Source organism: Lolium rigidum, chromosome 4 (assembly GCF_022539505.1).
Source record: "Lolium rigidum isolate FL_2022 chromosome 4, APGP_CSIRO_Lrig_0.1, whole genome shotgun sequence".
Taxonomy (NCBI): domain Eukaryota; kingdom Viridiplantae; phylum Streptophyta; class Magnoliopsida; order Poales; family Poaceae; genus Lolium; species Lolium rigidum.
Window position 1 is genome coordinate 277822263 of NC_061511.1, and position 12536 is coordinate 277834798.

The 12536-nt window shown below is 46.6% G+C and overlaps 1 protein-coding gene across 1 annotated transcript in view; it reads left to right on the forward strand.

Annotated features, from left to right (window-relative positions):
* The window catches only part of LOC124707823 (pyruvate, phosphate dikinase 2), a 34760-nt gene extending 25880 nt beyond the window's left edge, over positions 1–8880 (forward strand). Inside the window, exons 2-19 of the mRNA XM_047239516.1 lie at positions 814–870; positions 974–1345; positions 3030–3192; positions 3310–3545; positions 3710–3838; positions 4245–4424; positions 4821–4964; positions 5247–5411; positions 5563–5724; positions 5866–5955; positions 6121–6259; positions 6694–6871; positions 7118–7247; positions 7539–7667; positions 7907–8044; positions 8238–8315; positions 8397–8488; positions 8578–8880. Of these exons, the coding sequence (XP_047095472.1) occupies positions 814–870; positions 974–1345; positions 3030–3192; positions 3310–3545; positions 3710–3838; positions 4245–4424; positions 4821–4964; positions 5247–5411; positions 5563–5724; positions 5866–5955; positions 6121–6259; positions 6694–6871; positions 7118–7247; positions 7539–7667; positions 7907–8044; positions 8238–8315; positions 8397–8488; positions 8578–8620 (2625 nt within the window). The 3' untranslated portion in view covers positions 8621–8880. The remainder of the gene's footprint in view (positions 1–813; positions 871–973; positions 1346–3029; positions 3193–3309; positions 3546–3709; positions 3839–4244; positions 4425–4820; positions 4965–5246; positions 5412–5562; positions 5725–5865; positions 5956–6120; positions 6260–6693; positions 6872–7117; positions 7248–7538; positions 7668–7906; positions 8045–8237; positions 8316–8396; positions 8489–8577) is intronic.
* The last annotated feature ends 3656 nt before the right edge of the window (positions 8881–12536 follow it).

Genomic DNA, 12536 nt, shown 5'->3' on the forward strand with positions numbered 1-12536 from the left:
GTCTAAATTAAACCCTGAAACTACTCGTTTACCTGTTACTCGCCCACATGCCATATTCATCTTCTTCCCCGATTTCATCCTCCATTCACTCCCAATCCATCTCGACCAGACCTCCCCGAGATGAATTTTGCAGCAACTAATAATGAAACAGAGCGAGTAATTATTTTGTTCTATATTTTTATGTGTATCATTCAGCAGTTTTTGTTGGGCTCTAGAAAAAAAACATGAAACTATTGAGACACCATCCTATATAGCCTACCACACGGACAAGAAATATTTTCCTTGCCGCATAAGGAGAAAGCCAAAAAGCGGGCAAGCAACATACATCACAAAAAAAGCTAGCAAGCTGAGGCCAACTCAACGCAGTGGTGGCACCAAAAGGCCGACGCGGCGCATCGATAAGCGGGACCGACACAAATTTATCTAGAAGTAGACGTCACAAATTTATCTAGATTTGTATTTTTCTATGTATTAAAACACGTCTAGTCTAGATAAATTTGCGACAAGTAATTTGGAATATAGTCCTTTAGTGCATCACTAAGCTTGGCACTGAACCTCTCAAAAAAAAAAGCTTGGCACTGGACCAGCCGGCCCCTCCCTGGGCTGCTCCGTCCCCCGCACGCGCCCATTTTTCGATGACGTCTTATCAGAGCGCCACGCCACCGCCCCCCACCCTCCCTCGTACGTTGCTATAAATAGAGCATGGCTCAGCTCCATGAGCATCCAACAACAAGCTCATCATCAGCGTTCGTCGTCACTGGTTTGTAACTTTGCATTGCACTAATGGCTCCTGCTCAATGCGTTCCGTTGCAGCGGGTGTTCCACTTCGGCAAGGGCAAGAGCGAGGGCAACAAGGCCATGAAGGAGCTGGTAACTGATCTGTAATCTTGTTCATGAGAAGCTTCATTTAGTTATTCCCCATTGTATGTAGCTCGATCGATAATTTTATATGCTTGTATATGTTGATGTGCAGCTGGGGGGCAAGGGCGCGAACTTGGCGGAGATGGCGAGCATCGGGCTGTCGGTGCCGCCGGGGTTCACGGTGTCGACGGAGGCGTGCGAGCAGTACCAGGCGGCGGGGCGGGCGCTGCCGCCGGGGCTGTGGGAGGAGACCCTGGAGGGCCTGCGGTGGGTGGAGGAGTACATGGGCGCCAGCCTCGGCGACCCGGCACGGCCGCTCCTCCTCTCCGTCCGGTCCGGCGCCGCCGTGTCCATGCCGGGGATGATGGACACGGTGCTCAACCTGGGCCTCAACGACGAGGTGGCGGCGGGGCTGGCGGCCAAGAGCGGCGACCGCTTCGCCTACGACTCCTACCGACGCTTCCTCGACATGTTCGGCAACGTGGTGAGTACTCGATCTATACTACTGCAGTACACACTCGGCTCTGAATTGCTAATTACTTGAGCTGATTAAGCTCGATCCGTCGTATACCATGCACGTGGACTGGTTGCTTGCCCTGCTGGGCATGGTAATGGTAATTTGCGTGCATCGACCAACCGTTGAAGTGGGAGCGACGGATACTTTAGGTTTGACACCGGTTGCGTCGCCCAGACGGTGGCTGCTGCCGCAGCTGTTGCTTTCTCAGAGTGATGACAAAGGTGTTTTTGCGCCTTTTTGTGTTGCTTGCGAGGTATCCTTGGAGTACTTAACTGGTAAAAAATGAATATTGGGCTAAGTACTCTTGCCATCTTGGCCAGTAGAATACGCGTGAGTTGTCCAAAAGAAAAAAAGAAGAATACGCGCGGTTGGTGATATATTTGTGTCTAAATATACCGCACACAAGTAGAATAGGGAAGGGAAAAATGGGAAACTAGTTGCTTAATTTAGAAAAAGGAGACCAATTCTTTTCTTGAAAAGAGAAAGAAACTACTGATGCAGACTATATTATATTAGTCCTATATTTGCAAACACATTCGGTCACGGGGTATATGAAAGGAATTACCGATGAAGGCGACCTGTGTTACAATTTGACACTATTGGTTCACTCTGATAAGACAGGAAAAGAGGAAGGAGAAACTTCCTTCTTTAGCACAGCATGTTCATTTGTCATGAAAAGATATACGAGTATTTATATTCTTTTAAAATCTGAAACAATTAAAAGCAGTTTGTTGGGCTGACGGGAAAACATGACAAAAAAACTGCTCCAACAGAGTTGATAGATGACATATCTGCGTTATCTATCTTGTTTGTCCTGGAGGTTTCAACAAATTTTCCAAAGTTGGTGTTGTCCGCTAGCTCTCGAGTGAAGCCATAGTTCAATGATACTAGTACTACCATGTCACTCGATGTTTCAGTCACCCCCGTCCTCACAAGCGATTCGACATGCCGAATTTCGAATGACCACTGAGTTCTAAGTTTCGACAGTGTAATTTCAAAACTCGGAGGGTTCAGATCTTGTGCTTTTTTTTGCGAATCATTCAAATCTTGAGGTGAAATCACCAACGTAGTAACTGTAACTCTGAATCGGCCCGGTCGGTCCCTGACACCTTCGACACCGTCACGGGTCGCCCTGGTCCGGTCGGCCCTCAAGTCGAACCATCCTCTCTCGATGCTTACCCAATGTCCACCGACGACTGCACTTCACCAGTTCACCGACGACCGCGACGAGCGCGCCGGGCGGTGCCCGCGCGGGGGAGGTCACCCCACGCCTGCGCGCCTCGTGGAGGCCGGACCTCGACCCCGATGGCTAGATCGGTTTCGATTTCCCTGGCCGCGATGCCCTGGTAAAAGAGGAAATACTGTACTTAATCGTTAGGAACGAATATATTTTATTTTAGCACAATACTGTGGGTCGATGACAGCCAGTAGCTTGGGTTTGTCAAATTCCAGTCACTCATAATCTGACATTTGGGTTTGCATTGCATTTTCTGGCGTGTCTTCTTCGCTAAATACTACTGTAGTAGGTTATTCTGTACGAAGAGACTGGGCATTTGGGCGAAGGTTTATTCTGTATTACTCTGTACGAAAGCATCAACTGGCAAGGACATTGTTTACATTGTTTCTTAGGAGGACATTTCCTTTTTATCAGGTCATGGACATCCCTCATGCACTTTTCGAAGAGAAACTGGAAGCCATGAAATCAGCCAAGGGGGTGCACAATGACACCGACCTGACTGCCAGTGACCTCAGGGAGCTAGTGGGTCAGTACAAGAATGTCTACGTTGAGGCCAAAGGAGAAGAATTCCCCTCAGGTTTGTCCATAATGTTCCACCCTGTTTTTATTATCTGAAGTCTGTATCTTGAAACTGAATTTGTGTTTTATTTCACCTTGCTGATATGCCTATATGCTGTCTCTTGTCTTGGCATAGATCCAAAGAAGCAACTGCAGTTAGCAGTGCTGGCTGTGTTCAACTCGTGGGACAGCCCAAGAGCGAATAAGTACAGAAGCATTAACCAGATCACCGGACTGAGGGGCACCGCCGTAAACGTCCAGTGCATGGTGTTTGGCAACATGGGGAACACCTCTGGCACTGGTGTCCTCTTCACTAGGAACCCTAGCACCGGAGAGAAAAAGCTTTATGGCGAGTTCCTTGTAAATGCTCAGGTACGATGCGGTTCTGGTTGCTCCAATTCGCTTCTGAATTCTAGCTGTTGTGTTATGCATGTGCACATCTGGATGAGCGAGCGGCATGCTGCACAGTCTGGTCGAGTGACATTGCGTAGGCATGATAACACAATTTATGGATACTGCATATATATCTTATGCAGGGTGAAGATGTGGTTGCTGGAATCAGAACCCCAGAAGATCTTGATGCCATGAGGGACCACATGCCGGAGGCCTATGTGGAGCTTGTTGAAAACTGCGAAATACTGGAGGGCCACTATAAAGATATGATGGTATGCTATTCTAGTTCATTTTGTATTCCACTCTTTCAGTTTCAGTGTGATATGTCCCTTCTGTACTTGTGAGTTGGAAAGAACTGCTTTACCCAAAGATTTGCCGGAAGCTCCTGCAATGGGCCTGTTACTGTTGTAGTTTTAAGTAACTTGGCTTTTGATCCCTAGTACGACAAAACTTATTTTGAAACATCATGAAAAACTTAGCGAACTAGTTAGTTTATGTGATGATATCAGCATGATCTTTTCATATATTCAAACACCATCGCAGTGATTTCTTCAATAACTTGACTGCATGAGTGCTCTTTGATCATGATCCTGCTCTCGATGTGTTTCAGAAAAAATATTAATTTGCATCTCTACTACTTTCATGGTGATTGACTTGTATTTTCCATATGTAATGCAGGATATCGAATTTACAGTTCAAGAAAATAGGCTCTGGATGCTACAGTGCAGAGCAGGAAAGCGCACGGGTAAGGGCGCTGTCAAGATTGCTGTAGACATGGTTAATGAGGCTCTTGTTAATCGCAATACAGCGATTAAGATGGTAGAACCAGGTCACCTGGACCAGCTTCTTCATCCACAGGTATAAAATAATCAACACCTCTATTATCCTAACAAATTGTCTGCTCTTTCAGCATTTATTTGAATTACTTATTTATGTTACACAAGACTACATCGCTTGCATGCTGAGAATGCACTGTTAACCATTGAAGATATTAGAATCATTAAGCCTATGTTTTCTAACATACAACTGAACTCTGATGTATATGTATAATTACATTCTTTATATCAAAATTCGATTTTGTCATTTTATCTCATATGGGATCAACTTCAGTATCAGTTTTTAACATGCAAATTCAAACTCAGTCACTTGTATTGATATCGACAACTTTATTTTGACACGCTCATTTGAGATTCACTTAACAACTGATAGTGGCAATACATTGACACATTTATTATCCTTATGTTACGAAAACAGTTTGCGAACCCTGGGGCTGCTTCATACAAAGGCAAGGTTATTACCACAGGCTTACCAGCATCACCTGGGGCTGCTGTGGGCCAAATTGTATTTACCGCTGAAGATGCTGAAGCATGGCATGCCCAAGGGAAATCTGCTATTCTGGTATTCACATTTCCTTTTTATCCTCCTTTTCATGGCAAGTGGTCTCCTTCATTTTATTTCATTTTTAGTTGGACCTGTGCTTCGGTTGCTTTGTCCAAGATTTTTTGTTAATCGTCTTTGGGAGATCTTCTTATCTCATGTTTCTTGTTAGAATAGTTGATTGAAGGGTTTCTTATAGGAAATTTCAATTACTGACAACTTTTTTTTTGACTGCACATGAAAATTTCTGCATTGTAATTTAGAGTTTGTCCTGATATATTTTTGAACTTTCTGAATGTAAAGGTGAGGACAGAGACCAGCCCAGAGGATGTTGGTGGCATGCATGCAGCAGCTGGAATTCTTACAGCAAGAGGCGGTATGACTTCTCATGCTGCTGTTGTAGCGCGTGGTTGGGGCAAATGTTGTGTGTCAGGGTGTTCAAGCATCCGTGTAAATGAAACTGAAAAGGTGATTGAACTTGATGCTGCACATATCCAAGAAATGCTTTGTTAGACACAATGCTTCTTTACAGCCTAAAATTCGTAATAAAATCATGATAAGCTTATGCTCATCATTTTGTTTTATAGAGTTGCTTACTTTGTTCATTCTTTACTCACAGGTGGTAACAATTGAAGACAAGGTGCTCTATGAGGGTGACTGGCTATCACTCAATGGATCAACCGGTGATGTGATCCTTGGCAAACAGCCACTTTCCCCACCAGCCCTTAGCCCTGACTTGGAAACTTTCATGTCCTGGGTTGATGAAGTTAGGAAGCTCAAGGTAAATTTCTTAGAAATAAAAGAACAAGAAATGCCTCGAGAGGAAATTAACTATAAATTGCATCCGTTTTGTTATCGGGTCATCTCAAAGCATTACACAAGTTTCAACAAAAAAATCCTTATTATGCTCTTCATGTTTTAGGTTATGGCTAATGCCGATACCCCTGGGGATGCATTGGCAGCAAGAAAAAATGGGGCAGAAGGAATTGGACTCTGTCGGACAGAACATATGGTGGGTGTTAACTTCTTAGTTACTGTTTCTTTCTGTTTTGTTAGGATACTTAATTTCTTACCTTAATAATTTTTCTGTAGCCCAACAGTTCAAAGTGAACTTTATGGAAGCAAGTCTACTCTCCTTGACAATAAAAAAGTTTCATGTTCTTAATGTCTTTTGCAGTTCTTTGCTTCTGATGAGAGGATTAAGACTGTGAGGCAGATGATTATGGCTCCAACTGTTGAACTGAGGCAGAAAGCACTAGATCGTCTTCTGCCTTATCAGAGGTCTGATTTTGAAGGCATTTTCCGTGCTATGGATGGTATGTGAAGATTTTCTACATATTTGTATATTTGTTTTGTCTAAATGGATCAGGTGCACTCGAGTCTCGAGAGAGTTCATTTAACATGAACTGGCCTACTTTCTTAAGTAAGCGAGCATTGACTATCGAATGTTATCATTAAACACAAAAGGTAGATAAAGTTGTGAGATTAGGATGCAAATTACTTTCAAAGAATAAGGTATTATTTGTCATTAATCATTCAGGTTAAGATATAAAGTTCTGCCTGACTTGTCCAGTCCCTTGCAGGAGTGGTATTAGGTATATGAATAATATGATCCATGTAAATGAATTTGAAAACAAGCAATTACCATGGATTGGCAAACCATAGAGCGTTAGTTAAAACTACATCTTTTGAAAGGGAATAAACAGTTTTGTCACACAGAACCGTCTGAACATCAGTGTTTACATTTCAGGTCTCCCGGTGACTATTCGGCTCCTGGACCCTCCACTTCATGAGTTCCTTCCAGAAGGGAACGTCGAGGATATTGTGCGCGAGCTATGTTCTGAAACCGGAGCCGCTGAGGATGATGTCCTTGCAAGGATGGAGAAACTTTCAGAAGTAAATCCAATGCTTGGTTTCCGTGGTTGCAGGTTGGTGTTTTTGCCTTGTTGTTTGTTTAGTTATTATAAAGAGATTGGATTATCCATTAATTCATCAGAATATAAATCCATTTTTTTCCGGCTAAACAGAATATATCCTTTCGTGTAATCTTTTCATAGCTTATTCACTTTTGAATCACGTTTTTTCCATGTTCATTTACATGACTGTTCTCCTCTGTCTTATTAGTAATATCTTTATTTTCCCCTTTACTAAGGTTGGCAATGCTGATATTTCAGGCTTGGTATATCATATCCTGAATTAACAGAAATGCAAGCCCGAGCCATTTTCGAAGCTGCTATAGCCATGACTAACCAGGGTATTCAGGTTTTTCCAGAGATAATGGTTCCTCTGGTTGGAACACCTCAGGCATGTCTTCTATTCCTGCATATTTTATTGCTGATGTGAAGTGTACATGCACATTGAATGCTGTTGAAAATGTCATATACATTTAATGAGAAAATTAGGTAAAACATTTTATGCCTGTGTAATTCCAAAATTATGTGCGGTCATACAAATATACAACACATTTCTACGGAAATGTTGACTTCACCTAGAAATTGGACAGTTACATTTCTCTTGAAATGCACTTGGTTTTGTTGTTGTAATGTGATCCGCCACTTGACTTTGTTCCAGACATTTGACATTTGACTTTGCCAGGAATTGGGCCATCAAGTGGCTCTTATCCGCCAAATTGCCAACAAAGTTTTCACCAGTATGGGGAAAACCATTGGCTACAAAGTTGGGACTATGATAGAAATTCCTAGGGCAGCTCTCGTGGCAGATGAGGTAAACAGCTGATGATAGCTCCATTCTTTCCATGAAAAAACCATAATCTATGGCCAATTACTGTTCAGCATGTAGACCAAATAATACATGCACTGATTATGGGAACTCTCAACGTTACCAAGGTTGATGAGAGTTTTCCAAGTGCAAAGAATAATTTTATCAAAAATTATCAAGGGAAGCTACACATGTCCCTGTTCCTTGAAAGCTATATGGCCTGACATCGTCATGTTGGTTGACAGATAGCAGAGCAGGCCGAGTTCTTCTCTTTTGGAACAAATGACCTCACGCAGATGACGTTTGGTTACAGCAGGGATGATGTAGGGAAGTTCCTCCCCATCTATCTCGCTCAGGGTATCCTCCAGCATGACCCCTTTGAGGTAAATTTGTTACAACCGGGACCATAGCCAACTTCAGCTTTAAGTAGCACTCGTATTTTTCATCATTTACAGACTTGGAACAACTCACATATCTACTCATTCTGCATGTTCTTCTCTTTTATTTATTTATGTATAAGCACAATCATATCAGATTGTACTTATAAATTTACCTGTGATGAATTATATATACCAGGTGCTTGATCAAAGAGGAGTGGGGGAGCTGGTTAAGATTGCTACCGAGAGGGGTCGCAAAGCGAGGCCTAATTTGAAGGTCAGTATTGCACTGGAGGATACTGCAAGTGCTGCGCAATTTATCTATAGTTCATTTGGCTGATTGGTTGTTTCCAAACAGGTGGGCATCTGCGGCGAACATGGTGGAGAGCCATCTTCAGTTGCTTTCTTTGCAAAGGCTGGGCTGGATTATGTTTCTTGCTCCCCTTTCAGGTTGGCCGAGATGATCGAAACTCTGAAGATTAGTACTAGCCTGACACCATATATCTCACTTAACATTTTGACATGGAACTTGTTGGCAGGGTCCCAATCGCTAGGCTAGCTGCAGCTCAGGTGCTCGTCTGAGTGGTGCCTCCTCATGGTACCGGATCACCAGCTGTTGGTGCATCCGGATGGTGAAGAAAAATAATACATAGCCAGTGACTGGTGGAAACTCTGCTGCCTGACGAAGGCCAACGTATATATGTAGTCTGCGCTTGTAAGCCTGAAGTGGGTGGTCGTATGCATTTCCCTTGAACTGTCATGGTAATGTAACCAAACAGCGATGATGACGAATAGAGATCGAATAAAATGTGTTGATTGCCTGTGCTATCAGCCCAGGATGATGATTCTTTTGACCGGTGGCTGCTATGAGCTGCGATTTTTCTTTTCTTTTTTGTTTTCTTGACACGAAGGCAAAAGTTAATTAGGAAGGGAAGGTAAAGCCGGGCGAAAACCATACAGTATGGGCATTTGATTCAATCCCACCTTGTAAACTAATTGCCTTTCCATTTCGTTCAAGTGGAATACCAATGACCAAAATATCTCAATACTGCTCATACCTTAGAGCACCTCCACTCGTTTGGCCTCTCCACGCCCGAAATCCGGGGTAAATTTCGTCCGGATTGGACGTAAAATTGGCGTGGGGAGGACCACTTTCCCAACCGCGATCTCAGGCGAAGACGCCGATCTAATTTTGAAAAACGAAAGCTTGACGAAATACGGCTAAAAATGATTGAATTTAGACTAAATTTAATGATATTTACTATATAGAGGGCGAAGTTCATACATAGAGGCCGAATTCGAATATATTTCGAATTCGGCCGTGGGAATACAACTTTAAATATTAAAACATGGCGCTCTACATGCCGAAATGGCGGTAGAACACCGTGTAGTCCTTGTCGCCGTCGCCGCCATCATCGTCGGAGCCGTCGTCGTCGAAACGCGGCGGCGCCGCCGCCGCCTGGCTGCTGGTGCCTTGGCCGGGGTCTCCCCACTGGCCACCGTGGCGCGGCAGGGACGGCGAGGGCTTGTACCACTCATCGTCGGACTCCGTCTCGAGATCGATGACGGGGACGAGAGCACCAGATGGAGGAGTCGCAGGCCGGCGGTAGCGAGCGGCCTCCTCGAGGAGCCGAGCCTGCCGCTCCGCCTCCTCCTTCTCCCACTGGTCCCTCGACCAGGCGCATGCCTGGTCGAGGGGCATGGCGTTGTCGGCGGGGACGAGGTCCTGGAGGGACCTCGCCATGACGGCCTCGAGGATTGCGGCGTCCTCGGCGTCGTGGACCTCCTCCACCTTCACCGGCTTGCGCTTCCGCTCGCCGGAGGTGCCTGGTTCGCACTTGGGGCGAACCAGGCGGAGGCGGCCGCATGGCGTCGAGGACTCGCGGATGACGATCCCGCCGCTGCGATCACAGTTGCGCGACGGGGAAAGCGGCTCCGGTTTCACCGGCGCCAATGATGGCGCCGACCTGGAGATCGGCGTCGACCTCGACGCCGAACCAGACGACGAGGAGCTAGCAGCCATGCGCCATGGCTGCCAGCTGCCCCGGCGGCGGCTGGCCGATGCCCTCGACGGTGGGGGCATCGTCAGAACGGGCGCGTTGCCGCCCTCGATGTGATCGATGACGGCGTCGAGCGTTCGGCCCGGCACGCTCCACCAACTCTTGCGTCCCGCGGTGTTGTTGCGCGGAGGCGGAGTCGGCGGGCCGTCGTAGGAGGCGAGCTCCTGCTCCCACCGCCGCAGGAAATAGGAGTTCCACGCCGTGTAGTTGTCGGGGTGGTGGCGTGGCTCGGCGCGGTCCTGGTCCGACAATGTCAGTCGGACCTCCTCGATGGCGGCGTTGAGGGCGTGTCCCTAGGGCGGCGGCGGGATTGGCACGCCGCCCGCACTTAGCCGCCACCCGCCACCGGGAGGCCTCGTGTCCGGCGGGCAGGGGTACCCCGCCTGGTAGAGGAGGTGTCCCTCCCACGCATGGAGCGACCGGTGGGGAAAGCCTTTGTTGGCCGCGCCGTCTTGCTCGTTGAACGCCATGGATCTCGTCGAGGGAAGAGTGGCGGATAGGGTTCGTCTGGCTGGGGTTTCGTCGTGGTGCTACGCGTTGCGGCGAGCGGGGATTATTTAGGCAGGGCTGGACCTGGCGATTTAATGCCACGTGGATGCTACGCGTCCGCGGCGAGCTGACCGGCGGCAGCCTTTACTGCGCGCGGAAGACGATGCGCGTGCCGCTGACCGGCCGGGTCCACTGCGGCGAAGCCGAAGCGAAAGCGCGGGGCAGATTTCTCGGCGTTTCACGCGCTTTCTCTTCGTCCGGACTCCCCGAGCGCGCCCCGGTACGCCGGGGTTGGCGTGGGCTCGCCGGATGGATGAAAGCCCAAATCCGGTGAAAACGAGGAACAGGGGCGCGGCTGGGCCATTTTTCGCCGTCCAGATGGAAAAATAGCCAGCCGGGGGCCTATTCGGGGAGACGAGTGGAGATGCTCTTACAATGGTAGTTCAGTTCTCCTTGGTACTGTAATTAGTTTTTTTTTCTCCTCCTGGAACTGGAAAGTAGGCCAAATTGGATGCTTCAAGCGTAGTCAAGCAACGTGTTTCAGTATCACAGTTACTTCAGCTGCCAAATTCACGGAAATTCTTCTCTGGACCATAGCATCAATGAAGCTGAAAATTTGCTTTTTCGGTTAGAGAGTATTTGAAAACACAACCAATTTATTAAATATCGCGCACAAATAAATATGTTTGCTAAAATTATTTTCAAATTAAAATTCAACAAACAACAAACTAAACAAATATAAGTTGGGCTAGATCAAGGCGCCTCTGCATTTGCTGATATCCTTTGACCCTCCGCAAATGATCAACGAGATCATGTTGCAGTTGATCGTGAACATTGGTGTCACGGTGCATGGCAAGGAAATCAGCAAAATCTGTAGACACCTCGTGATCAACCTCCGCAAGAGAGCCTGACACTCATAGGGATCAACATGTGTCCTGGCCCAATTCTCACAAGGCCGCATCACCTCCCACATTTAGTCGTGAGACCAACTTAGAGTAAGGTATCGAAAACAATAGCAAGTTGAGCTTGGAGCACACCAAATGCTTGCTCGACATCCTTCTGGCAAGCCTCCTGTCGCTAAGCAAAGTGGAAATTCTTCTAACCTAATGACACCAAGATTGTTTTGACAAATGTCACCCATTTTGGATATATACCATCATCTAGATAGTAGCCTTTGGTATATTGGTGGCCATTGATCTCATAGTAGCATGGTGGAGCATGACCTTCCACTAGTTTGCTAAACAACGGAGATCGCTGCAACATGTTGATGTTATTGTGTGATCTCGCCATGCCAAAGAAAGAATGCCAAATCCATAGGTCATAATCTGCCACAGCTTCAAGCACCACACTACAATATACACGACGGCATTTGTATATACCTTTCTAAGCAAATGAGAAGTTCTTCCATGACCAGTGCATACACTCGATGCTTCCAAGCATCCTAGAAAATCCTCTCGCTGCTTTGTGGGCCATGATCCTTGCAGTCTCTTCTTCAGTTGGCCCTCTCAAGTAGTACTTGCCAAACTTTCCCACCACACCTCAGCAAAACTTATACATGCACTCGATGATAGTAGACTCACTCATGCGAAGGTAGTCGTCATGTGTATCGACAGTTGCTCCGTATGCAAGCATCCTCATGGCGGCGGTGCACTTCTAAATCGACGAGAACCCGACCGTGCCAACATCGTCGTGCTTCAGCTTGAAGTAGGGGTCGAACTCTCGAACGACGTGGAGGATATTCATGAACAAACCCTTGCTCATCCTATAACGGCGCCAAAAATTGTCGGCATGTGTTGCCTCCTCTGCGAAGTAGTCGTTGTGCAGCATGGTATGCCCCTCCAACTTCTGTCGGGGCTTCAACTTCTTTCTTCCTGGCTTTGAACCTCTGCGGCGCGGCCTCTTCTTAATCTCCGTGTCGGCATCAAGCATGGTTTGAAGGGACGCGATGA